Source organism: Pseudopodoces humilis, chromosome 8, assembly GCF_049639895.1.
Source record: "Pseudopodoces humilis isolate 2021_Gansu_Grassland_sample_001 chromosome 8, ASM4963989v1, whole genome shotgun sequence".
In the NCBI taxonomy this organism is placed as follows: Eukaryota; Metazoa; Chordata; class Aves; order Passeriformes; family Paridae; genus Pseudopodoces; species Pseudopodoces humilis.
In genome coordinates this window covers 16,001,662-16,028,309 of record NC_142207.1, presented here as the reverse complement: position 1 = coordinate 16,028,309, position 26,648 = coordinate 16,001,662, and the positions used below count along the sequence as shown (strand labels likewise).

Below are 26,648 nucleotides of genomic sequence, written 5' to 3'. Positions count from 1 at the left end.
GTGTGACAGCCCCAGAAAGTAAAGCAGAAGCTGGAAACATACCTTCCTCACTGTAGCAGCAAACTCTTTTCTATTGACCCCAAAATTTGTTTCTGGGAGGAAGGGTTGTATCCTCAGGCTGATGACACCTGCTTTTCATTTACCAGTTCCAAGTGTTAAGTTCTGAGTAAACACCTTATCATGGGCACACAATGCCTGTAAGTGAATACAGCCTGTGCAATCCAATAATTTATTAAACTTTCATCTTGTAAAGCCAGTTACAAATTAAAAAAGACAGAAGAAGGAATTCTGTAATAGAAATGAGCAAAATTACAACAAATAGTAGTGGGAGTTATGTTTCAAGTGGGTTCAAGCTGCCTGCAGCAACCCAAGAGCCAGAACACAGAGCTAGTGCAGAGTTAGGATAATAAAGTAGGGATAATCAAGCTTAGACTGATACATTAGAGATCGAGCCAGTGTATGCAGTGTATACAAAGTGTTGCTTCTCAGGTGGCCTCTGCATTCCTGTTCTCTCCCACCTGTGACCTGGGCATCTCTTTACTCCTTGTGACAACAAGGGGGTGTTTGTAGGATCCATCAGTGATGCTCTTTAAGGCAAAACTCCAGTTGAAGAGATGATGCACAGCAGTGGCCACCCTCTTCGGCTGATGGTGTAGCAAGTGCATGGAGTGTTTGCACATGCTGCAGTGTAGTGGAAATGAGAGAGGAGCAGGGGTTATGTACAGCGTTTCTTCTTGTACTGTCACCCTCAAAACCAGTGCTCTGCAACACACTATTAGTGATATGGCACAATTTGATAATGAATTGGAATGGAACCTTTTGCATACTGACTCCTACTTTTCTGTGCAATTTCTGTTTCATAGCTAACAGGCCTTAGCTGCTGCTATTTCAGAAATGACAGCCAATTTTAAATGTGGAAAAAGGCTGACATTACATACAGCTCTGCAGTTTCAGTAAGAAACTGAATGGGCCTTTGCATTCTGGGATCCAAAGACCAGACAAGGGTCATAGAAAATGGCTCACCACCAGGTTTCTTGTTTGTTAATGCAACTAATTTATGATGGGACTGATACTGAATATTGCTTTTAAACAATTAAATCAACTTTCTGAAGTCAAGAGATTGAAGATGACTTTTGTCTTTCACGAAGAAGAAAAAATTCTGCTTCTTCAAAGTGCAGGTTAAGAAGCAGTTGTTTTGGCAAAATAGCATTGTTTTCAAGTTTCTGCCATGGACTAAGGACCTAGAGGAGACTGAATGGGGACCTGGGGATTCAGTGATGTGAGCAGTTCTTGTTAAATTTGGGGTGGACAAAGGATTTGGCATTTGCTTACTGTAGTACAGAGAAAGTAAAAATCTTGCCTATAAGTATTTATCTAGGCACCTATTCACTCAGTAGGAAACAGTTCACTTTAAACTAAGTTCAGGACCGCAGTCATCCTAAAATCCTCTCTAAAGAAAAAAGATCTTAATCTTTATGCTCACCATAAATATCCAACCTCTCTAATACCTGGAGTTTGTGAAGAGGAGCTCTTCTGGAAATGCTACAAAAACATGTCCCCTCCTGGATTGTTCAGGGGAATGACAGTCATTATTTTTTATGCAAGAGGCACTGTTTGCAGTGTGCCCAGAATACCACCTTAGGGCCTGTTTCAGTGGTGCTAGTCCCAGAGGTGTTCTCCTAGACTGGAGTATTTAGTAGTTTAACTGAAAGTGCCTCTTTTTACAGTTGTGTACCTTTGACCTTTTATTGGAACATGAACAAGCACCTTGGGTGTTTTTATTTGTTTCTTTGTTTAATGCTCTCTCATGTAGGGTTTGACCTCTCTGTTGGACCACTTGGCTCCAAAAGGCTTTTCTTTTTAAGACCAGATCAGATCGTTAGCATACGCTGAAGAAAAAAAAAAAAAACAATCCCACAGTGATTTATACTTTAGATTTGTTTGCAAAATAAATAAAAAGAAATATTCTTTAAGCAGACCATGCTGTGATCACATGATCCCAGGTATCTGCATGTTCAAAATTCTTAAGGAAGCTTAAGTCTTGTCTCCTGTCCTGCAGAAATGATCCTTGTAAATTTTTCTGCCAGTATGACAGGTAATAATGAAAGCAGCAGAGAGGACATGGAGGAGGAGGATGCTTCTGACTTTGCTTCTTTAAGGTACATTGTTCATTAAACAAGCAAGGGGAAAAGAAGTTTTGGGTCATTAGTATTAAACAACAGTTGTAACTGTTTAATGTCTTTGGGCAGAGGTGCAAATCCTATGATACTGTAGTTGTCACTTCAGGTTTTAAATACAGTAGTCAGTTGAATTCTTAAGAAACGTCTTTGCTACACTTGTGCTGGCAAGTTGCAAATACCCATGACTAAACTAGTGCCAGTTCATCCGTATCACCTAGTCCAGATGCTTGCATGACTGTCCACACTGGTGGCTGATTTGACACTGCAGCGTTTCTTCACGATCATGTTGATGTATGCTTTCATGATCTTTATTATCTCGCCCACCTGGGGAGAGAACACAGCAACACAGCATTAGCACTTAGAAAACCTCAGTGCACTGAGGCATACAGGACATTTTCCTGAATTTCCCTTCTCTAAAGTAATGAAAAAATAAATTTTGCATGTTAATACTAAATGTGAACATGACAAGAAAAGGAAGGCTTGACAAACTTGTGCTCTGCTGTAGCAACACCTTAAAATATTTTTAGCTCAAAGAAAAGCAACTTCCATTCTACTAATTTTTATTTTTTTTTACATTTGTGAAACTTACCCCATTCATCTACTGGAAAGGAATAAAAAAAAACCAGGCAAACTGAAGAGCACCCAGAACTGGAAACTCTTGATGCACTGGAACATCAATCACCCTCCTTCACTTTCTAACCAGCCTATTTTTTTTTGTTAATCCCTGTATTGAAGAAGAGGTACCATGCCCTTTAGGCTTCAGCTCCCTTCATCTTTTCCCTTGGCTGAGTAGTCCATTAGTCAAGAGTTCTTCCACAGAAACCTGTCTATTTCTTGAAGCTTGACTGAAGTGGCTGTGTGCTTTCACGTACCTGGGAGGTTTCAAAGAACATTTCTCTCTCATCCACTGTAATTTTGAAGGTGTTGGGCTGTGGTGCTCCAAAGAAAACAATGTGCTCATACTGGAAAGTTTCTAATGGTTTAGGATCCCCTCGTTTGTAGACAGACACGTTCTCTGTGCTGACGCCAAGCCAGAGATCATTGGGGAATCCACCCTCCTTGCACTGCAGAAAGAGAAACATGACCTTTTGTATAAATGCAGTGGAGGATCAAGTAATTCTCCATTCAATAAAGAGCCCTTTGTTTCCAGCTCTTATAGGACATTTCAGCTCAATACACCAACCAGAATTTTATGTTGAAGGCACTTCTGCTGCGAAGATTCAGAAGTGACAGAGCTGTTAGACAAATACTAGTTGAGTAATAAATAACTGTAATAGGGAACAGCTCTCATCAGATTTTAAAGTTATGTAGGAAGTCAGTATTTCACTTCTTATTTTACAGATAATACAGCAACTTCCCATGGTGGTCAACCTTGGCAGCAGGAAAACTGACAGAACTGAACTGTGGTCTTCTACTCAAGCAGCCTGAGCACAGTGCTGCACATTCCCCCATCTGTGCAGTTTCTCTTGTGCTGCTGCAGAACAGGATTGCACTTTTTGCAGGTGAGAACACCAGAGTTTTGTTTCACTTTGACCTCCACTAGCCACCACTTTCTTAAACCCCTCTCTCCTCCTCCACTCCACCATTATTCTAACAAAGTGGGAATCCATTGTCTCCTTCATTCACCAGGATGCCTTGCCTTGCCTGCTCTCTGTATTAACTCTTGGGTATTGTGGTACTGCAGGTCTTCCCTGAGACAACTAAGGCAAAATGTATCCAGTTCCCAAAATTCCCTTCTGTTACACACAGCTCTGTTCTCCAGACTGGTATCTCTTCCCAGCTGTGGTTTTAGGAATTTATCACTCACCTCAACATCAAAGAGGGTTGACCCATAACCTGGCCACTCTTTTACAATGGACATGTATTTCATCATGGCCTGATGCTGAGAGAGCCCCTGCAGCTTGGTCCATTTCTGTGCTATGCTTGCCCGAGCAGCTGAAAGCTCTTCTTTAACCCACATCTCCATCATCTGCTCCTCTTCTACCTTCTGCTTCTTTACAGACCCTGTCTTGAAGCTGCGCTTCAATGTCCCTTCAAGGAAGCTGGTCCGTCTCCTCTCCAGAGTGTGACTGGTACTGCTGCTGCTCTTTGTTGAGTGCAGTATTTTGGATTTCAGCCTGTTAACTGGGTAGATTCCATCAAGGGTCCAGCTTATTTTGGAATAATCTCCATGAAGATACTGCAGCCGCAGAGCTGCCAGACGCTGCAGAGTGTCCTCTGGCCCAGGAAAATGACCAGCTATGAGGCTTTCGTGAGCCTACAAACAAAAAGTCCCCCAAACTCATTAGAAAGCAAAAGCACACTTTATTCACATCTGGGTCCGTGTACAGATTCCTGTCACATCTGTGGATTCCAGCAGGATAGATATAATTCAGGAGGTCAGAGCAGACTTTGTAATAAATATGTCAAAGTCTGCAAGTGGTTGATATGGAGGGAACACCCCTTTCTGCAAGTCTGAACAGGACAGAGATTCTGAGGGGCTCCTATCCTGTACAGGAAGTCCTACAATGAGGACCTTCTAGGTCTAGAAGAGATGTGAGAGAGCAGAATTCAAGCAATTTGGTTTTGTGCTGTACAAGCTACAGCTCCTGTGTGAAGATTATATTCAAAACACCAATTCTCAACCTCAGTTTCTTTACACAAAAACACCTCCCACCTCTTCCTACTTCACCTGATGTTTCCACCAATCTTCTTGCTTCCCTTTGCCTGTTTTTCTGTGGAATCTATTAATGGGGCGTTCTGCACATCCATCTAATGTCTGGGTAACACCTACTCTCCTACTGTTACTTCTCTTTGCCAGTTAAAGCTGTGCAGACTGAAAACCTTGTCAACAGGGAGTTGGTACAACTGAGGCTCCATGGAGCACCATGTGCTCCTGACTCTTCTAGACATTCCCTAGCTAACAACGCATGACGTTCACTTCAAGAAAGGAACCGTTGTCTGAGTCAGGTACACGCCACGCATTTGACTTCCAGTGAGTTTCAGTCTTCATGACTCTGACTGCCATTAACACAGATCCAGTAATTTTCTACAGCTATGATTTTCTGAAGCAAGGTCAGTGTTTGTTAGAAGTAATACAGACAGGAGTAATCACACAGCTGGGTGCTCCAGTCGGTTTAGTTTCACATCCCAGCCGTGAGGCTCTTTCATACCAGTGTGATCTCTGATCTTGCCAGCATCATTGTGCTATGGAGTACAGTGACTTAAAAAACTAACAGACAACTCAACAGGTAAATATTGTCAACTACATTCTCCTTTCCTTTGTCTGCAGCACTCTTCTAGCACTCTGTTAATCAAAAGAAATCGCCCAAAAGACATTTCATAGTTAGTTCTGGTAATGCTCCAAGGATGTGCTGTTCTTTCAAGCTGATGTGCAGGTAGGTGGATTTTCCAGTTTTCTTTACATTTATGCTCTGCAAACAGCTACATTTAATGATTCTCTTGAATCATTACCCAAATTTCTCTGCCTTCTAAAACTGAAGACCGAGTTTAAAAAAATTAATTATCATTAGTATTTAATTTTTTTTAAGCCTTTACTAATTTTTCTTGTTTTTTCTATAATACTCATCTTTCCTAGAAAACATCACAGTCTATCTGCTTAGTAGATTCTGGGCAAAAATCCAACACACTAAATTCTTCTGCTACAACCAGCATTCCTACTTCCTACTAATTAAAGGTAAAGCAGTTTTCTGTATCCTTTTGTGTGCTTTTGCCATCCAGGAAACCAAATTATTCTCCCAGAGTTAGCTTACCTGTTCAAACATGAAGGCAAATTCCACACCATCTTTGGGAACATTCTCAATATCCAAGAAGCAATAAAGCTTAAAATACAGTTGCCACTGTCCTTCCTCCTCTTCTTCTTCAGAGCCAGCAAGTCTGTAAAATATAAAAGAGAATGGGAAGGGGAAAAACAGTAAGGAGAAGTATCATGGTACTGGAATGTCCCCAGTGCAAATCACAATCTGAAGGTAACCCTGGATTCTGAAATCCAGTGTTACATCCAACTAGAAATTAAAGGTTTCATGAAACTTTTTTTTTTACCTCTCAAACTTGGCCAAGATATCAGCCACTATCACCCGACTCTCCACAGCACGGTCAACCTGTTGATTATGTTCGAAGAGTGCAAACATATTCCGGCTGTCCTCCATTGCCAACCCTCGGATCAGCTTTTCAACCACCTGCAAAATCAGACACATCACACAGTAGGCACCACTCCCCCTTTCACAATGAAGAATCAGTACCTCTTCAGGACACCTATCACTTCACACATCTCTATCACATTTCTCCCTTAATTACTGTGTTTTCAGATTAAAGAATTCTAATCCTAAAAGATCATTCCCTGCAATGAAGTCATTACTTATATCGATCATCCTCACTTTTCTTCTCTGCATATTTTCAACCTTCATTACCCTTTTGAGGATGGGGGAATTAGAATTCTGCACAAGATATAAGCACATAATGGATTCAGACGTCATGATGACATTCTCAGCTCCTCTAATAACAATTCCACTTTTTGCTCTGTTTAGCACTAATGTTTTCACAGACATGACTACTGCAACCTGGAATCCTGATTCTGACCGCTAATGATTAAGTTACTGGTAGAATATCCCTCTCAGAAGGATTCCATTATGAATTGGAATCTCTCCTGTCCAGAAAATTGTGTTTATCAAGTTTCAGACAAAGGGCGTAACACCAGAAGTGTTTAGATTTTGCAACACAATTTTCAAGTGATACTCTACAACCTGGGCATTGGCCTTGTAGAATAGGCAGAACTTTGCCCAAAGATATAGCAAAAGAACTTGTAATAAAAAAAAAAAAAATAATTTGGAAATAAAGGGGATAAAGGAGAAAAAGGTGTCCCTTCAACACAACCACTCTCCAGACACAGATGTGCTCACATCTGGTTAATCCTACTAACGCATTACCTCCCCAGCGCTGGTGTGGGAGTTGATGGTTATTTTGCAGGAGCCACCACCATGGCAATACACTGTTGTGGTCATTTCCTCACGGGTGAGAAGAGCCTGTATTTCCTCCTGGGAGGGCACAAACTCCCTTGTCTTTGTTCTCTTCAGGGAATCACTGATGAACTGTGCATACCTGTCTATTTCTGAGTCTGGAAAGAGATCCTTTACCCTAATCGTAAAGAGAAGAAAAAAAAAAACAACAAAAAAACCAAAAATATTACACAGTGAACAACACATTACCCTAAAAATTAAGACTACTGCAAGTGAAGAGTTTGGTAGAGATGCTGATGTCAAATGCAACCACACAAAAACCAAGCTCATTTCCTAAATCATACAATCTTCTTTTACTAGTAGTTTGAAAGTCACTGCCGTGGTATTTCTCAGCAATATATGAAATAAGCAGTTCAAAGATTTAGGGGTTTAGTGACAGCTGAAGACAGCAGGATTGACAATCTCCATTTACAAAACTGAGATTAAAAACTGTGCAATCAAATGTAAACTTTTTTCATTTATTCTTAATGTGTTTGGTTTTTTTTGCTTTTTTTTTTTTAATTTGCTGGCTGGGTTTGAGCCAATTTTACATTATGTTTGAGAATTAAGAAGATAAGACAGCAGATGCCTGCTGTTTTCTTCCCTCCAAGACCAGCAGGTTTAAGTATAACATTTAGTGATAAAACAATGAAATGGCTACATGGAGTATCTGTATCTCTTAGACCCAGGCCATGGATGTAGCTATGTCTGTACTGACACAAATCTCATCTCACTCTTTCCTAGCTTGGAAGGAATCATATAGATTTTATTGATCTTTCTCATCATTAAGAATGAACCAAGGTTACACAGCTGCAGATCAGGCCCAGTGCAGACTGCTATGTTAAGCTGCATCAGATGCTGAGGATGACTTGGGAACAAATGTAAATTATTTAGTTCACGGAAATAGGAGGTTAAAACAGATTAAAAATATCAACTGCAAGCACTATGTGCTTAGTTGCACATAATCTTGAAAAATTATAAATTGGATTTATAGTCTCTCTCCTACTTTATAGTATGCTTTTTGCCTGTGCCAGCTGCAAGGTAGTACATACTTCCATGAGTATGAAAGTACAGTCCTCACCTTTCCTGCAGGTTGATAATGCTTTATACGTACATTAGGAAGCAGCAGGTCATCAGCACTGCAACAGTCTCACAGTATTTTGTTTGGGTAACTTACATTCATTCCACATCCTTTTGACACAACAGATACACAACAGAATACACAGAACAGCTGGTGCTAAGAACTGGGCAAAGGCAGGAGGCTGGAACAGCGCAGGAAGATGTTTGCATGGCAAGAGGACAAGACAGGTAATTAGAACAGGCAGTGGATGATCGCAGAGTAAAAGGAAACAAGCTGCAAATGAAAGAGACATTTACCTTCGGAGGTGGAACTTGAGGTAGCGCAGGATCCCTCTGCTGGGCAGGAAAGTGCAGCTCATACAGGTCATCAGCTGCCAGTGGTGCAGGTTCCCAGTACTGTTGGGATGTGGCATGTGGTTGGTTTGCTTGATGAGCTGGCAGTACACTTCATCACGGAGGGGCTTTAAATCATGGCAGGTCTGCAGGATGCCTTGGATAATGGGTATGGGGTCAGACACTGTCTCGATTTCCTGAAGGGAGTTAAAGATCTTCACTGCTTCATCCTGTAAGCTGCTGTAACCCTTCTCTTGTTGCACTGGGGAACAATCACAAAGGTGGAAGAGGTGAGCATCTCCCTCATTTTCTACTGGCCCACCAGCACTACAATCAATTGTGCCCATCTGTCAGGGAAGAACAGCAACCTAAGCATTAGTGCATATCCTAAACTTAAATTTATACTGTAAGTTCATTAATGCTTCCTCTCTAAATGTTCAAATGCAGTTTTAATTCGTATTTACAAACGTCTGATTTGTCACCACTCCCAACACATTTTAGGATACACTGTGCAGAAAAGCAGAGTAGTATTTTTAAGGGAAATGAGCACTGTTCATTAGTTTAGGCTTTAGTGTCTGCAAACGAGGTACTGGAATGTGGCCACTGAAACCTGGCTTGTGTAATTCCAATATTCTGTGTTGTGCCCGTATTAGCTTTGACCCCAGGCTAACATAGAACTTAAGCAAATTGCTGTACCACAAATGCAACTTATACCTATTGTTTAGATTTAAAATGCTTAGACCAAAACTTGTGCTTTTTGAACTGCTCAGACACGTGTGATACCATTCAGATGCAGGCTTGCATTCTCCTTTGCACATCTCTGGGGCTTTAGGTCCTTCTGAATCTCCTGTACAGCCTCTGCTTCCCCAGTGGCCATGTGTTAACTGTATAAAGACAACTCTTAAAAGTAAGTTCCACACTGTAAGTGCTTGCTCTGTATTTTTTCCGTATTTCAGAATTTCAAAAATAAAGAATTTTTCTGTATTTCAGAATTCTGTGCTCTTAATCTGCCATGTAATTGGCTCCTTGTACTGTGACAGACCTAGTATCCTTTCACTTTCTCCATGACAGTCTTCTGGCCCTAAAAGCTTCATTTTGAGGCTGAAGAATCCTGCTCTCTATTTAGTCACTTAGTTGTAGGCAAGTTCTTTTGTGCCTTTGATCATCTTTGGGTAGGTTTTTACATCTCCTGTATCTTTGATGAGATGTAGAAGGCAAAACTGTATCCTGTACTCAAGATGCAGGTGCATGATATATATACATCTGCACAGTATTTTTCCTTTTCTAAGCTCTCAAAACCTTACATTAGCTGGGTTTTTTTCTGTACTCACCAGAAGAGCTGACGTTTTCATAAAGCTGTGTAAATTGATGTTCACTTTCCTAAGCACAGCTAGATCACTACCTGTGTGGCACTGTTTTTCCTATATACAATGTTTTGATTGAAATCAATTTCTTAAAAGATTCTGTGGCTCAATCACTCCACATGAGACATTCTTCTATAGTTCTTTACCAGCTTCCAGCTTCAATATGTCAAACAGTCTGTAATCATCAGCAAATCACTTTGGTCTTCTGGTGACCCATCACTCTAGCTCTTTCATGCTTCTGACACATTTGAAGAAAGTAGTAATTTATTCTGGGTTTACAGTAGCTTCTGTAGAAATACTACCCCATTGCCAGCTGCATGATGTAATCCTGCTGTAGTGTTTTCTACTGGAGCCACTCACAACCCAACTGTGGCTAAAGAATGACAGGCTGCATGTCCCCTGGATGGATGATAAAAGTATCTGCCCCATTTACTTTAAGATTCGGTGCTCCCATGGTAAGAGGCAGTGGACATGGAACACACTCCAGAGAATAAAGGGAGAGAGAAAGGGACTGCTCCCTCCCTGAACCCTGTGGGCTACACTGCCCCAAAGAGACTTCACCTACAAAGAGAGAGCTTACAGGTCCATTCTTTGGTGCACAGGCTCCTCACTGACCCTCAAAATGTGAGTGGATTCTGTCACTTGGGTAAAATACTTACAGTTGACACTGACATCTCCATAGGGAAGTGGGAGCAGTGGGGAATGCAAGGGGTGCTGGGTGTATCGCAAGATTGGGTTCCTCCTATATGTCTGTTCCACTACTTCAAAGTTTGTGCTGTTTTCCTGGAAAAGCAAAAAAATAATGATTATCCTCAAATAGGCACAGTCCTTTGCAGGATGCCCTAACACATTTAGGTTCAAGCTCAACTACCTTTGTCTGTATTTCTGGAGGTGCCTACGGAGACTAAGTGATCAAAGCATAGTCCATATCTAAAAATTACCCTGTACGTTATTTCTGGAAATTAAACACAAGACTTGCCATGGTGCATCATCCCACAGGTCACCCAGGCACAGAATCTCACCTCCAAGCGTGGTTTGTGTAATATATATGGCATAATCCCTCTCTCTCCTATGTCCTTCAAGCTTTCAACAGAACATGGTTAATGGACTTTCTGACCACAGATCAACCACTTTCAGTGTGTAATAATGAGCCTGTTCTCAACTTGTCCAGTTGTACTGTATGTGTTTGCAGAATAAACAACCAAAATGCTCTATAGAGCTTAAAATCTGGGCCTGTCACTACCATACACACAGGATCATGTTCTTCTGCATTTTGTCCTAGACTCCTTCCCTAACAATACATAATGTTCCATCTGTCCTTGAAGCCTGAGCTGAAGTTTTCCAAGATTCTCTACAATCAACTATCTAATTGCATCAAGTTAAGAGTTCATCACAAACACATTTCTTCTGAAATTTTCTTTGGTGTGTCTTCTTAAATGATTCTAGGTTTATTTGCCGAAGCTTCTGGCAAGTTTCTTCTCAAAAATTACTCCTGTGGTACAATTTCTGCTATTTTGAAGGATATTGTCTTTCCACCCTTTACTCTGACATTTAACCACACAAGCCTAAGGTATGAACAGAACTTCATGGTACATCAAAGTCAGATGACTGGTAGGAATGGATTTTTTTGTATTTGCGTCTGGAGGACGCTTAAGAGTGGAAAGGATGGAGCAGAGACATGCAAATACTTGATGGTGTAATCCTTCATGCAATTTTTAATTGCACAAAATAGTAGTCTAGACTTATCCAGATCAGTTAACAAAATAAAATTCATGCAATATTTGAGGTTTTTTTGTTGCACAGTTGTGTATGTTTCTTTTTTCACTCTTTTTGATTTTCCCCTAAAGACAGCAAACCCATTTTTTGCCACATTCTCAGTAATGACTGGGTTAGGCCAGTGGTGGTCTGGCTGCTCCCAACTCCGGTGGGAATTAGCAGGATGCCACCTACCCTGATGTCACGGATGAGTTGCTGTGTAGGTGTTTCTATGGGAACTTTGGTGTCAATGACACCCTGAATGGCAGAGGCCCAGCGCATGGCTTCGTTCAGCAGCTTTGTGTACAGTCTGTAGGAGTGCTTCCGCCCATGGACTATGATGTTCCAGTAGCCTGTGGAGAAACAAAGGTGGAAACAAAGCTGGAAGGTGAAACTGGCCTCTGTATTATGCAATTGACTGGAGGTTAGCAAATGTGACATCCAACTACAGAAAGGGCCAGAAGGAGCCTCTGGGGAGCTACAGGTCCATCAGTCCAGGCTCGATACTGGGGAAGGTTATGGAGCAAATCATCTTGGGTGTCCAAGAAGAGCAATGGAGCTCGGGAAGGGTCAGGAGCACAAGTCCTGTGAGGTGTGGCTGAGGGAGCTGGGGGTGTTTAGCTCGGAGAAAATAAGCCTCATAGGGGACCTTTTTATTATCTACAGCTACCTGAAAGGAGGATGTAACCAGGTGGGGGTCTGTCCCTTCTGCCAAGCAACAAGTGATAGGACAAGAGGAAAGGGCTGTCAAAAGACTGTCCAGGAAAGTGGTTGTATCACCATCCCTGGAGGCATTTTAAAAATGTGCAGATGTGGCACTTTAGGGACATGGCTTAGTGGTGGACTAGATTCTCATTTTGCTTCTGGGTCTTGAAAACCCTTGCTGCTTTCATAGCAACATACGGTGTGTCTGGTTAAAATCCACTAGGTAGACATTAACATCCCCATTCCCAAAACAGATTTATCAACAGGAAGGTTCCAGTCCAGAGTTTGGTACAAAGAAGATTTCCAAGATGCAAGTATCTTGCAGTGTAACCTGACTTACTTGCCTGCCAACTGGGCAGCTCACTTTCACAGACAGCATTTGGACTACACTGTCCTGTTAATCACTTGGAAAATGACCACTCTACACACAGCACCCAGTTAGATTGCCAAGTCTACTCTCAGAACTCTTAAAAATATGTGTTTGACAACCTGAGAGAACGTGTCAAGGTGATGGTAATTCTATCTGCTAAAGGCAGCCCTAGACATCTGCTGATACTAAAAATGTGGACACTTTCTTGTGAATAAGCAGAACAAATTTCCTCTCATCTCTCTTTACTAAATACTTACAGCTTCCAGCCCTTTTAAAAGGTGTCCCAAACTCTCGTACTCAAATGTCCAGTTTTTCAAGTCTTTCTAAGGTTCACAGACTTCACCCTTTATCCCATAACCTGGGTTCCCTTCCAAACTCCTAAGGCAAGCAATGGAGGATCATGCCAGATCCTGCCTTCCCAGAACTGTCATGTTGCACAAAAAGCAAACGCAGGCCTTTGTCATCTTCTGTTTCCATCAAGCTGAATGATGCCATAAGACATGCACTGTACATCCCTTACAGTGTATGGGATGGCTGCTGTTTAAGAGGTTAACACTGACCCTAGAGACAAATGTAGGTCACACCACAAAGGGACAGTTCTGGAGATGTACCAATAATTAGTGTCAACTACAGGAACTCACACCTGTTACCCTGCTTGGGGAACACTGAGATAAGCAGTGACTCTACTCAGTGAGAAACATCAGCACTGCATATCTCTGTCAGGTGTGAGGCACTTACAGTCACTTGCACACTTTGCGAAGAGTACACTTTCCATGGGCAGAGCTGTTTGCAGCCAGACACAAAGCCTCAAGACAGCCTTCTCAATATGACACACCACAACAGTCCTGCACAGTTCCCTCTTCTGGAGCTGCACAGCCAGAGTCTGCCCTTTGCCACTTTCTCCCTCTCACCTGTGTCTTTGAAGACCCTCTCATCGGGCTGCACTACGGAGCAGAGGCTGTTGAGCACGAGCGTGCCGAGCTTGGCAGCTGTGCGCTCTGATGACTTGTAGTAGTCGAGGGCAGTGTTTGTCAGAACAAACCAGCGCTTCTTCATCTTCAGAGAGGACATCTTGTTGCTGCTCTGAACCTCCTTATGAAGCCAGCCTAGCACAGAAACACAAACATGTCATTTAGTGCGCCTCTTGCTCCCATGATCAGGGCAAATAATTTCACTGTCATTTTAGATCTGTTGCAAAATAAAGGGGGAAAAAAAAAAAGATTGAGAAAATTCAATACTTCAACAGAAAAAAATTACAGCCTGCATTGCTAAAGCTGTCAAAAAGATAATTTTCTACTCAGAGGTGTAAAAAGCAATGTCCACCCACAAGGCAAAATGTTCAAAAAATGTGAGACTGAACCAAGAGGCTCCATACAAAGAAAAGACAGAGACAGACCTTCCTGAATATATGGCTTTGTGGCTACTCTGCTGTCACACAGACACCTTATTATGAAGAGCAGAGCATATTCTGCAAAGGATGATTCCTTTTTCTCTTTGACTAATGAACAATACCAGATAAAAGGAACTGCTGCCTTGCAATCATGTATTTTGAAGTTAAGGCACTCAAACTGTTGTCTTATAGTCTCTTTTATATCATTCAATCTCCTTGAAATTTTTAAGACTAGGGTTGAAGGCTTCTGCCACATTTTGGGAACCCTTTTCTCCCTGTCCTTCTGCCTTGCCATGACCACCCCAGGACCCTTATTCCTTGACAGACATTCTGGAAGATGCAAGGCAATTTGCTCATGCACTTGCTTTCCACAGACTGGATCAGGAGTGTCTTCATACATTTAAGACCATGTGATGAGCTCAAAGTATAGAGGAAATTAAAAAATATGTAAGAATATTTTGCAATATATATGTGATCCCTACTCAGGCTCTGCCATCTTCAACTAAGCTCTGACTGAAGATGTAATTTAAATATTTTGCTCAACCTCAGAGAATTTTTCTCACCTCACTATGTCTACCACAATCAGGTCAGTTAGTTTAGCTGAGGACAGCAGCAATCCCACAAAGATCTCTCTCCCTCTCTCTCTACATGACAGGTGTCAGAAGGAACTGAGCTGGCAACAAAAGCCACAGTGTCATGTTTTAGTCCATCTAAGCCAGCTGCTCCTCATCAGCAGCCATGCTCCTTCCTATTCCCTGGTGGCATTTGCTGGACATGTTTAACAGGCTAGAGCTAGCATCAGAAGATAAAACACATGAAACACTTTGGTTTTTTTCCACCTGGCAGGTATCAGGTAAGAGCCAGGGCTAGCACACATGTGACATGGCAAGCAGCAGGCAGGAAGGTAGAGGGAGAGCAGAGAATGACAGTTTTTGGGGAGCAGCTAAACCCTAGACTGAGTTAGCAACAATCAAGTCTCCCTGTCAGATTGTAAGGAGAAGATGATTTTCACATGTAATTGCATGCATTTCCTTTCACCTCTCACAAGGAATTCCTGGCCATCGACCTTGGATTCGCCTTTGGGTTTCTGCAGCAGGGAGATCCAGTGATGCATTTCCTCAGGAGTGTCACTGTTGCAGTGAATCACACGATTGGCTGTGATGATCACAAAAGAATTCGGTCTGTCAGAAAACAAAAGCATTAAAATTAGTCATAACCATGCAAATAGCTCACAGCACACTCAAAGTCACGTTTTTTACCTTCCCATCAACAGAGAGACTTTCTGAATACAAACTACACAGGAGTGCAGAAATACTTAAGACCATCTCTTGATCAGTTCCTCTGTCAACAGATGAATGCAGAGACCAGCTAAATGAAATTAAGTATCTTTCAAGAGATATTTCCAAAGACTAGAAAATATTCATTAGCTAATAAGCAGCTGCAAGATGTCCTTGGTTTATTAGCAAGGGACTTCGACAGATTGGAATGAGCCAGTGCTTGTACTACTGGGCTGAGCTGCTACAGCTCTTTCCCTTGTACTTATTAAAACCAGTGATGCAATAGCAAACACAGGTCTCAGTAGGATGAGCTAAAACATGTTTGAGATTGGTTTTAGAAAGGATGAGCTGATCCTGACAAAACAGAGGAAAAACGGTTGTGTTGCTCCTGGATGACTCAGTTCTTCTCTTGCAACTGTATCTCACCAAAAGAATATTCACAATTATGTACAGAATTGATGCTTTACATGAAAATAGAAAAACAGAAGTATGACCAGTTCCAATAGGATAGACTTAGAAAACTTTGAAAGCAAAACCAGATTTCTATGAGAAAACAGAGAAATTGAAAAGTAGAGTGCAAGTATGAAGCAAAAGGTGCAATCAAGATCAGTTAGAAAAATGCATAAACCTGTGGCAGATAAAAATAAGCTGCACAAAAATGTTGGTTGAGAATAAGCATTCTCCCCAGATTTTGTTTAACATTGCTTCAAACACTGATATTCAAGAAAAGCATACCTCAGCACATACATAAACGAATTTTAACTATTCAGCTATTTGTTCCTGGTTTTCACTGGTTCACAGATCAATTATGAGGAGTACAGGCTGAGAACAGCCTGAAATGTTTACATCAATTAAATCTTAGTTCACTTCTAAAATGCATTTTGTAAACAACTAAAAACAAAGTCTTAGCAACCTGTGGCAGAGCCTAGAGCTCTGTCCCCACACCACAGAGATAAATAACTTAATAGCTAACATTTTACTTCAGCACTCTGGTGACTATCTTTGCCCTGGCTGAACCTGTTAATATGTGGGAAAAAATTAAATGTTAACATAAAGTGATAGGAAATGTCCCATTATCTCTTCTCTGAAACTAACTAACTAAAGGTCTGTGCTCTGTTGCATTGCAGAGATATCAAGAATAATTCAGATTTCTAAATTCATCCATTATTCTTCCACAATGCTGTTTCTTTCCCCTAAATTTACAAGATTAACTCAAAATAACTCTGCTGAAAAAATGAAAGTGCTGCTTTTGCTGGACATAGCTGTTCAGTGCTGGTAATAGATAAAATGATAATCTTCTGGCATTGAAATTATGCTGTTTTCATTTTTAGGAGCTGAAGGAAAAACTCAAAGACAATACATATATGGACTTCATGCCTATGAAGTGACTCCGTTTGAAACAAGCTAGAGATTTCAGCTATGTTTATTTTTTTTGGAGAAAAAGATGCATGAGTTTAAACAAATACAAACCCCAAAGGACCTACCCACAAAAATGTTGTAGGGAGTTTCTGATTTAAGAGATGATCAGATTGCTGTACCTACCTATCAGGATTATCTGAGGCACAGACAGAGTCAATAAGCCCAACATCCAGGGTTCCCTGTAGAGTGAAGAAGACACAGATTGCATTTTAAATTATGGGTGTTCTCTGTGAACAGACTGGAATTGAAACCATTCCTCTGAATTACAAGAGCTTGAGTAGAAATGAACGCACGAGAAAGGCACAAGTGAGTCATCTTCGCTCCCAAACAGCATAAGATGTGCAAGGGGCTCCACAGGACTAGATGGAAAACAGTTACAAGTTTCCAGAGAGTGTTATGAAGGTCTGAAATAACCTTAGCTATTATCTCTGTACTGGTAAAATACATAAATACACCATTCTTCCCAACTGCTATCTTCTGTCTGGAATAACTGTGACCCAGACTAGTCCCAGCCAAAAAAAATTTATCTGCGTAAGGCAGCCTCCCTCTTCTCTTCCAGCTGAAAAGAGCTATGTGTGATCAAGCTCAGCAACCCACAACAAGCACCATGCTCCTCACTGCTTGCCCTCTTTGCTACCAGCTTTGCTGTTTCTTTATAATTACCAATGTCCAACTTTCTTACACTGCTTCAGTACAGCATGGCATGTGCTGGAAAAACATGCACAAATAGTTAAACACAGAGGGCTCCAAGCATGCCCACAGGCTGGTTGCACAGTAACTCACCACAGCATTCTTTGGATTGGCCTGTTCATCCTGCATTTCCCTCAGCTGCTGTGCTGTAGCGCTGTGAACTCGGCTCAGGACATTAAACCAACCACTGCCAATCAAAACAGAAGCAGAGTTAAACTTTCTGTAGTGAAACTGGCTCAAGAACATGACCAAGGAACCTGGAAAGATGCCACTGGGAAAATTTCTTCATTCACAATTTCCTGAATACTATGTCACAAAATATCTCTTGGGCTGATCATACCAGATTCCAATGTCTTCCTTCCTCCTTATTTATCCATGAAAACTCTGTGCACGTTCCTCAACCCACTGACAGCTGCTCCTGCAAAATCCAGTTTTCCACTTGTTATTCAAGGAACTCTAAGTAGACAGTGGCTTTACAGGTAGCCCATGTCAGCAGACTGAGAAGGGCATAACAGCACTTGTCAAAACAGAGTTAGTTGGGAATCTTCCTGGACTAGAGTCTTAGAGACGCCTGGGAGCCTTCTTGATCAGTCTCTCTCTGATCTGCTAATAAACTTGAAAGTCATATGGCTGGCAATTAATCATGGGTTTGTTTACAATTGAATTTGGAGTGAAGTTTTTTGTCTGTGAAAGGGCTTCTCTTACAGACATATCTGGAGGCTAATCGCTGTTGCAGAAAAGCAGATTCTTATCTGCAGCTTCCAGTGAGAGCAGCAAACATCCATACTTCATGAAGGATTCTCAAACTGGATACTCTGCAGCATCTGCTCATCTGCCTTTTGCTACTGCAAGTACTGGGGCTTTCTTCTCCCTCAGAACAGAGACTGATAGGGCAGAGACAGAGACTGCATTTGGCTTATACTCATCCTAACAATTCTGCAGTGTTAAATCTTAGGGCATGCCTACTGCAGTTGTGTTCTGGGTTAAGAAGTTACTGTTCCTTCCACTACTGCTCCCTAAATTTGCTCCTCTCTAGTCCATATGGCTGTTCTTCAATCTATTTCTGTTAAATTGTATCCACACACCTTCCTCCTTTCTCTCCATTTACCAAAATAATAATATACCATAAATAACTTCACAGAATCAGTAGATCAGACGAACAGTTACACTATTAGGGCTAAGAGAGCAGAAGCCTTGGTAAAAGTGGGAAGACATGAGTGGCTGTAGACAGTAACCTCTTGGCTTTGCATAGCCAGGACAGGTTGTCCAACCTGCCCTTAAACAACTGATTCCCACTGTCTGGCCAGGATGCCAAGAAGGAAGGACATGAGTCACTTGTTTGCTTTGCACTGGGAAGATTTTATCAGATGACACTACAGACTCTGATAAGCTGTAGCCTTTTTTCTGTCTCCTGGATAAAACCCAGCTGCTCTTGCAATCATTTACAGACAACATGAATAGACTTTTTGTTTGATTCAAGACTCCATTAAATAAATAAATCAGCTATTATATGTTCCAGTTTATATTAAGGTTTGTGTGTCTGCTGAAGTAACCCTTGAATTCAGCATGCTCACAGCCACATGAGAAGCTGGCAGTCCTGTGACAGGCAGATCGAACCACAATCTTGCTAGCTGTATCATCAAGTCCCCAAAGTAGATGTGATGCATCCCAGGAAGCACAAAATGACACTTGGGAACAAATCCCCCCTTTTCTCCAGCAAAAGGGAGTTGATTATGTTTCTCAAACTCTCCCATGAGTAGCTGGGTCAGACCTGCACTGAATGAACAAACCTAACAAAACTCCCTGTTGTACCTGGCATCTTCTGGTGACTCTGCAACGATGTGGTAAACTCGGTCTTCTGTCACAATGTCCAAGGCATTCTCCTTTTCATGGATATCCACAATCTCTCTGGAACACAAGAAAGCACAAGTGCCAAAGCTCTCAAAAACCTTTCACAGGCCTGAATTCCATCTGGTTGATTCTTTCACATCATACCCTTCACCACAGAGAAGGGAAATCACTGGTTCAGATGGCTTGTAACTCTGACAGAAATACAAAATTCTGCCAATACACATCAAAATGTTTAAAAAATATCTGTACAGTTAAAAACCAAATCTTTAGGGCACTACATGAATTTTCAAGACACCAGCAGGCTAAATGGAAGAAGAGGTAACAGGGAGGCTGATATAGAGATCTGTTTACAAGTCAGGTGCACCATTCTTTCTGGCACTTTACAGGTCTGCATAATGCTAACAGGTGACCAGTCTGTCCTTTCTTAAAGTGGGAGCTGAGGAATTGACTATGGCAGCAGAAAAAGCATTCAGGACTCAGGAAAAGGCACAGTACATGCTGCCAAATTCAAATCCCGCTGTGAGCTTCATAATACCTCTGTGAAATGCTTGGAGAAGCCAGAAAACAGATGGAGTCTGGGTAGGAGAGAATGCACGGGGTATGTACTTAATTAGCCCCTCCTGGTCTGGCTCCATCCATGGCTTGGAAAGAGCTTCTGCTGGATTATGAAATGCAAGACTGGGAAAAGAACTATCAAGTAATTGCAGACTCCCTCCAGAGTAAAACTAGATGCTGTGAATGTCTTTTCCTTCCTTTGTTTCTGATTCTCCAAGCACCACGGGAGATACACAGGCCAATGAACAGCAGCGCTGGACCCTTCATTACTGATTTAGAGAGTGAATACTAGGGATCAAAGGGATTTATTTTCGCACTCACTTTGCCCTTCTGATATCAATAGTCCCCTTCAGCTTTTCCTCACTATCATTCTCAAAGTACATCAGCTTGGACTCTCGAAGCACGAACCAGCGGCGTTTCCAGTTGCGGCGCGAAAGCGTCGACATTCCTCCGCCCTTTTTGTAGAGCCAGCCCGACTTCAGGGCCTCCTGCTTGGTGCGGAACCACATGAAGGCCTCGTTCTTCAGGACACACCAGCGCCGCCGCCACGGGTTCATGAGTCCTCCTGCAAAAGCGAGTGAGCAAAATTTCAGCAGCCATGCAACAGGGGCCAGGCTTTCATTCGGATCCTGCCAACTGATCCTGGGCAGGAACAGCTGCCACTTCAGTTCCTACATCAAACAAAGGAACTGAAGGAGAGAAACATAGTTGTGCCTGCTTTCAAACATAGGAAAAGCAGAACCAAATTAGTGAAACAAAAACAAAATACAGAAATAGATGCACTACTCAAGTATTTTTGTTCTGAGTTCAGTTTCATAGCTGAGAATGCACCATTTAAGCCCATACCAAGTAGGCACAATTAAGTATCAGTGGCAAAGATATCCCTGACACCCAGCTCCTATCTCTATATTTGTTGCTTGAAATAAAATAGGAAAAAAAAAATGGGAGAATAAAATGAGAACTAAGAACAAATAAAGATGATGATTCTGGACAAACACAAGAGAAAAGCAAGCTTCCTGGATCCCATCCATCCATAGTTTTGGCAAAATCCACTTACCTTTCATGTAGAGGTAACTGTGAAAATAGGGTGGCCCTGAGCCATTGAAGATTGTGACTCGTCCATTACAAAACTCCTCATCTGTATCAATGTAAACATCCACTTCTTCTTCACTCTCCAGAAACTGAAGAAAAAAAAATAGATTATAGGCTACTTGGGTTCTCCTGGTCGCAGGAGGACCAGAGCAATTAACAGGGTTAGAGAAGTCACATGATCAGAAGGTGCAAAACTACACATAGTCCCTTTGCAAAAAAAGCACTTTGGTAGAAGTAGAGGCTTGACAGCTTATCCATTAACGCCTACAGCAAGAGCATGGAATTTTCATACCTGAAAGGAGAGCAATGGACATGGCTAGAAAGCTCAAGCTCCCTGCAGTAACAAAACTTCCTGTTTCAAGGCAGAGCTCACCTTGCAAAATCTGATTTGATGGGTTTAAGACAGAATTCTTCATTTTGGAGAAGCTTTCTGATTTTTCTGGCAGAAAGGCCGCAATGCCAGACAAGATGGAACAGTGATTTAACCCCAGCAAGGAAATTACTTGCTTTGGGTTGATTAGGAAAAGAAGCACAGTCCAGGACAACTGAACCCTGAAAACATCAATCTGAATTACTGAAATAATAGTACTGAATTTACTCATCTCTGTTCTCCAACTAGATAAAGACCCTCAGCCATAAGTACTTCTCACACAAAATCATTTTCTTTACCTTAAATACAACTCCCTTCAATTTGCTCTATTAATTTAATGCTAATGAAGGTAGTTCCTTAGACCTTTTCCTTCCTCAAAGCATGTTGATTCTTTTCATTTTCCCTTCTGTCTTCTCTCTGTGGCCCTCTTTTGTCTAACCCCTGGTCCACTAATTCATTCTCTCCCTTGGCATCAAGTTTCAAAAACCAGGTAGTCTTAGAACAGCAGCTACTGATGAGATCTTGACTCAGCTGTGGTTATCGCTTCCTGTGGCTCACACTATGACCAAGTATCAACAGCTTTTTCTTAGTATTACTCAGTGATGAGCCCAACAAAACCCTCCACTTCTATTTGCATTTTAAGAAGAATGGTAGAAACCAGCCTAAGCTGTGACAGAATGATTCATGATTTGAAGATTACCTGACAGTGATCTTTGAGTACCTGCCCACAGAGAAGGCACCTTTACTCAAGCAGATCACATAAAAAATTCTGATGGCTGGCAGCTGACATTAGGGAAATGCAAACAAGACAATCATGCAACTTTTTAAAGAAAGGCCACAATCTGTCACTGGAAAAACATACTGAAGGAAATAAAATGAGTTCCTAAAAAAATTTAAAAACTGAATAGTTTTCTAATAGGTATTTTTTAGTTCAAGTGCCTCTTCTCAGGGATATCATTTATTGGAAGTATTTTTGTGGCTGTCACTGGCTTCACACCTGAACTCCTCACAGTCTTATGTGGGCTTTGACATCCTGTCCTGTACGGGGATTTATCATTGCATTATTAAGCAGCTGGCCTGACAGCACTCTGACGTCCAGACCCAGTGTGGGAGCTAAGCTGAGTGCTGAAGTGTGAGGCAAATAGCCCAGCTTTACCACCCTGTCATTGTCCCTGCAGCAGAAAGGAAAGGGTTCAGTGATCCTGGCTGTGTGCACTGGGACCCAGCCCAATCAGCACAGTAATTTCTTCCAGCGTTAAAATAACTTAACTTGTACACACCAGCTGAAAATAAACCTTTGACTCTGAACAGACCTAGAACAAGAGAAGTTTTAGTGATGGAATCAAATCAAACCCCATCCTTTCCCATTTGCTCTTGTCACTGCACACTGGAACCTTAGGACCCTCCTGTGAAACCTCTATAAGGTAGAACATAGACCTCCAAACATCAGCTGTTTGCTTTCCTAAAGCGTGTTACATTAACATATGGCAATGGTAACAATCTAAAATAGGTACACATGTACTGGATTGCATGCCAGCAGACAACAGACAATCACAGGCCCTCTGACCTTCAGCCTATCTGTGACTCTTCCCTTTTTTGCAAGCTGATTATTGATATAAGAAGAGTTATATATTAGTAACTAAATGCAGGGTGAGCAGGCATACAGTAAAAAAGCAAAGCTGTTATAAACATCAATGAAGTCACACTAATAATCCAGAAAGGTGAAGGGAGATATTCTCACCGAGTCCAGGCTACCACGGTTGGAGTCCAGGCTGGTACCATGGGAGTGTCTCAGACCCTCCTCATCATTCAGAGGCTCAGCTGAGGCATTACCTGCATCTCCATAGCCATCAAACTCCTCATGGTCATAGTCAGACTCCACATCTTGGGGAGAGGTGTAAATGGGCTCTCCTGCCTCTCCACTGTTACTCCTCTGAGTATCAGAGACAGTGCTGTAAACGCTTTCTGCTGGGTCAGATAGGGCTCTCTGCTCCTTGGGGCTAGTGGTTCTTTCCACAGGCAGTCCTGGAGCAGAGGCAACCTCTCCCACTTCCCTCTGGAGATGCAGAAGGCTTGTGTTTGCAACTTCCTTTGAGTAGTTACCACTGTTTCTTGTGCCACGCTGATCTGAGACCACCAAACTGGAAGTTGGCCGTCCTTCATCATCGGCATGAAAACCCTCATCCACCTCTTCTTCAGCCAGCGGTGCCACCAGGCTGCAGTCAATGTTGAGCGTCCCCTCACTAGAAAGTGAGTGCTCTAAGTTCTGCACACTTTCATCCAGATTGCCAAAATCCAGCAGCTCCAAGAACTCCTGGGCAACCCTTGATGCCTCTTTTTCCAACCGCTGTATCTCTTCTTCTCGCTGACGATAGATTTCATTCCTAGTGTCTTCAGAGATGACAGACATGTGATCCTCTTTCTGTTGCTGCAACTTTTCAATCTCCTTCTCCAGTCTTAAGATCTCCTCCATCTGACGTCTCTCTTCTTCTTGCAGGGGAATATCCACCTCCTCAGTGTTTACTGTGTCCACCTTAAAGAATTTAGAACAGTGTTAAAGCACTTTCTTCAACCTGTGTTCCTTGCCTGGACCTTTCATTCTTCCTGTCTCCTGTGCCTGCCTTGTACTTACCATCTGCAGAAAGATGACTCCAAGCATCCTGCAGTCATTCATGGTGTAAAAGCTAAAAGGAGAACTACTAGATCTTCAGGTACCTCCTTTTTCCCAGCAATCCACCTCCATTATGAATCATACAAAGAAGCTCACTGGGTTCAGTGAATTTTTAGAAAAGCCTCTCTATCTGTTCATCACTGTACACTGTAACTGGGACAAAAGCAGCCTGAAAGTCCATTCTCTCTTTTTGAACTCACACACATATAGGAGAAAGCAACTATACATGAACACATAATCGCATAGACCACTTAAGAGCTGAAGATTTCCCAGAAATTCATTAAGAGGTCTGGAAATGTCATAATTTCCTGAAATGAGGATCTGACCATCAGAATTTAGGGCTGGAAGGGATATTTGCATGAAGTAGGACTGTATCCACTCCAATCACAGCCCAACAAAACTCCACAAAGAATTTCTTGGGATTCTTTAGCATCACTAGATGGCTGATGACTGACTGCTGAAGACTCAGTCTTACTCTACTCTCCACACTGAAGTAACAGGAAATTTCTAGCAGATATGTGATAATTAGAAGATGGAAGATACTGGTAACTTTCACTACTGTTTAGGATAAAGCCACCCTCCCCTCCACAGAGGATACTGAAAACACACACGAGAGAACAGATACACACATGAGAAAAAGTAAAAATGAATTCTGATAGGATTTCATGTACTTCCTGATAGGACTTATGACAATGCAGTCAATATATTGACTCACTTAACTCTTATTCCTTGTTTTCTTTAGCTACCTTGTTGCTTGTTCTCTACTAGACTCTTACTTGTGGATGAGCACATTTCTATGCTTCTAACCTCTCCTGAACAAAGACGGTCTGAAACTGGGGAACAAGTGGTATGAGAAAAAACCAATGAGATACACAGCCATTTTCACACACCTCTGGGTAGGTGGTCTGCTCTTTGGTTTGCCAAGTACGAACAATCAGATCAGTTACAAGGGGTTTATTTTAGCCATGGCAGCAGTCAGCTGCACTCTTATTTCGGCTGTTACAGGCAACAATCCAGCAAAACAGACTGTGTCACAGTGTAGCACATCAGAAGGTTATCTAACAAGCTCAAGCAGTACAGATAAAAATAGGATGCTGCATGTTCAATATGGAAACTTTCAAATAGAACCAATGCAAGCTCATACAAGAGCCTTGAAAAAAGCCCTATCTTGTTAACTCTATGCACTTCTGCCAAAGCCAAACATCTGCAGGTTTTGAGTGAACAAAGCCCATTTTTTAAATAGTGCTGCCACAGTAACAGTATTGGTATCCAGGCAAAGTGGAGGCAATGAAGGACTCTTTACAAATATTCAAGAAAACACAAGAATATACAAGAAATATACAAGAAATCACGTGAAAAGAACAACTGTTAAACTTACCTGGGCCACCTGCAGTAGCACATTCAGTTGCTCCTTTTCTCTGTCAAAAAACAAGACATAACAGTCAGAGAAAGACCTAGTTCTCCTATGTGAGGTTTTCAGAATTACATGGACATATCAGCCCTCCAGGGATAAGGTTAAAATGAGGTACTTGCTGTAAGACTGATTTAAAAGCTTTTGCAATTTAGTAAAAATCCAATTCTCTGTGGTTGGCATGACCTTTGTGGATATAACAGATTTTCCCCATGCACTTAACTTTCAGATCAATTAGGAAATTGGATTAGTTGGAACACACCAGGAAGGACATTGGAAACAGTGACAGAAAGACAAATCAGACTCATAATAAAGGTAAACAGAATCTTCTGAAGTGCTATACATCTGTGAATATTGAAGTTGTATGTGTGCAATTGACAGGTATCAGGAAACTGTTTATTTTTTAAAAACAGAATTACTGCAATAGCAGCACTGAATTTGTGTTTTGTTTTGCTTTTACAGTATTAAAGCCCCAACTCACCTAACTTCTCAGTGGCATGCACAATCCAGCTTGTCTGTTAGTAAACATGAGCAGAGGAAAAATCTATCCCAAGGTGTTGCATCTCTACCCAGATCAAAAAGGTTACACTCCAAAGCAAAGCTATCACCATGGCCAGTTTCTCCAGTGGAGGTGTGCTACAACAACTGAACCAGCAGACAGACGAATGCCAGGGTCATGCTTAAGGAGCAGGAATAGGATGCTGCTGGATGGAAGAAAGTTACTGCTGCCAGTGGTGACTTTCAAATCTGTAATTCTACCCCAAGGAGAACAGGACAGCAATGATATTTATTTCCCAGGCCTTGCAGACTTTCCCAGGCAAATTCTAAACTACAGCTGCAAGTCACAAAGTCCTTAAAGCTCTCACTCTTGCGACTCTCGCTCTCTCAAAAAAAATCCAGGAAATTATCTGTAAATGAAAGCTGACATGAGTGAGATCCAGATGGTTCCAACTATAATGAAAGATCCCTAGCAGACATCGTGAGTTAAACAACTGCCTTAAATGATTAAGAGGGCTCAAAACCACAACCATTTTAAAACAAATTAGGAGTAACACCTATAATCTACATACAAATTCCTGCAACTGTTCCTCACAGTTTTTAAAGCTTTGGTATTTCTTCCTGCTTTCTAGTTATCATCAAC

At 41.7% G+C, this 26,648-nt stretch overlaps 1 protein-coding gene across 2 annotated transcripts in view; it reads right to left on the bottom strand.

Moving 5' to 3' along the window:
• Window positions 1-210: 210 nt before the first annotated feature.
• LOC102104331 (unconventional myosin-X-like) overlaps window positions 211-26,648 on the bottom strand; it is a 60,217-nt gene continuing 33,779 nt past the window's right edge. The window contains exons 16-33 of one of the 2 annotated variants that reach the window (XM_088058999.1): window positions 25,475-25,514; window positions 23,167-23,958; window positions 21,021-21,144; window positions 20,285-20,528; window positions 19,370-19,465; window positions 17,651-17,744; window positions 16,991-17,046; window positions 15,210-15,352; window positions 13,693-13,887; window positions 11,902-12,059; window positions 10,611-10,734; window positions 8,552-8,849; window positions 7,106-7,313; window positions 6,222-6,358; window positions 5,933-6,056; window positions 3,988-4,437; window positions 3,053-3,244; window positions 211-2,504 (exon numbers count right to left, since the gene is read on the bottom strand). In XM_088058999.1, coding sequence (XP_087915125.1) covers window positions 2,391-2,504; window positions 3,053-3,244; window positions 3,988-4,437; window positions 5,933-6,056; window positions 6,222-6,358; window positions 7,106-7,313; window positions 8,552-8,849; window positions 10,611-10,734; window positions 11,902-12,059; window positions 13,693-13,887; window positions 15,210-15,352; window positions 16,991-17,046; window positions 17,651-17,744; window positions 19,370-19,465; window positions 20,285-20,528; window positions 21,021-21,144; window positions 23,167-23,958; window positions 25,475-25,514 — 3,589 coding nt within the window. In that variant the 3' untranslated portion in view covers window positions 211-2,390. The remainder of the gene's footprint in view (window positions 2,505-3,052; window positions 3,245-3,987; window positions 4,438-5,932; window positions 6,057-6,221; window positions 6,359-7,105; window positions 7,314-8,551; window positions 8,850-10,610; window positions 10,735-11,901; window positions 12,060-13,692; window positions 13,888-15,209; window positions 15,353-16,990; window positions 17,047-17,650; window positions 17,745-19,369; window positions 19,466-20,284; window positions 20,529-21,020; window positions 21,145-23,166; window positions 23,959-25,474; window positions 25,515-26,648) is intronic. The other variant, XM_014249142.2, reaches the window with a different exon arrangement.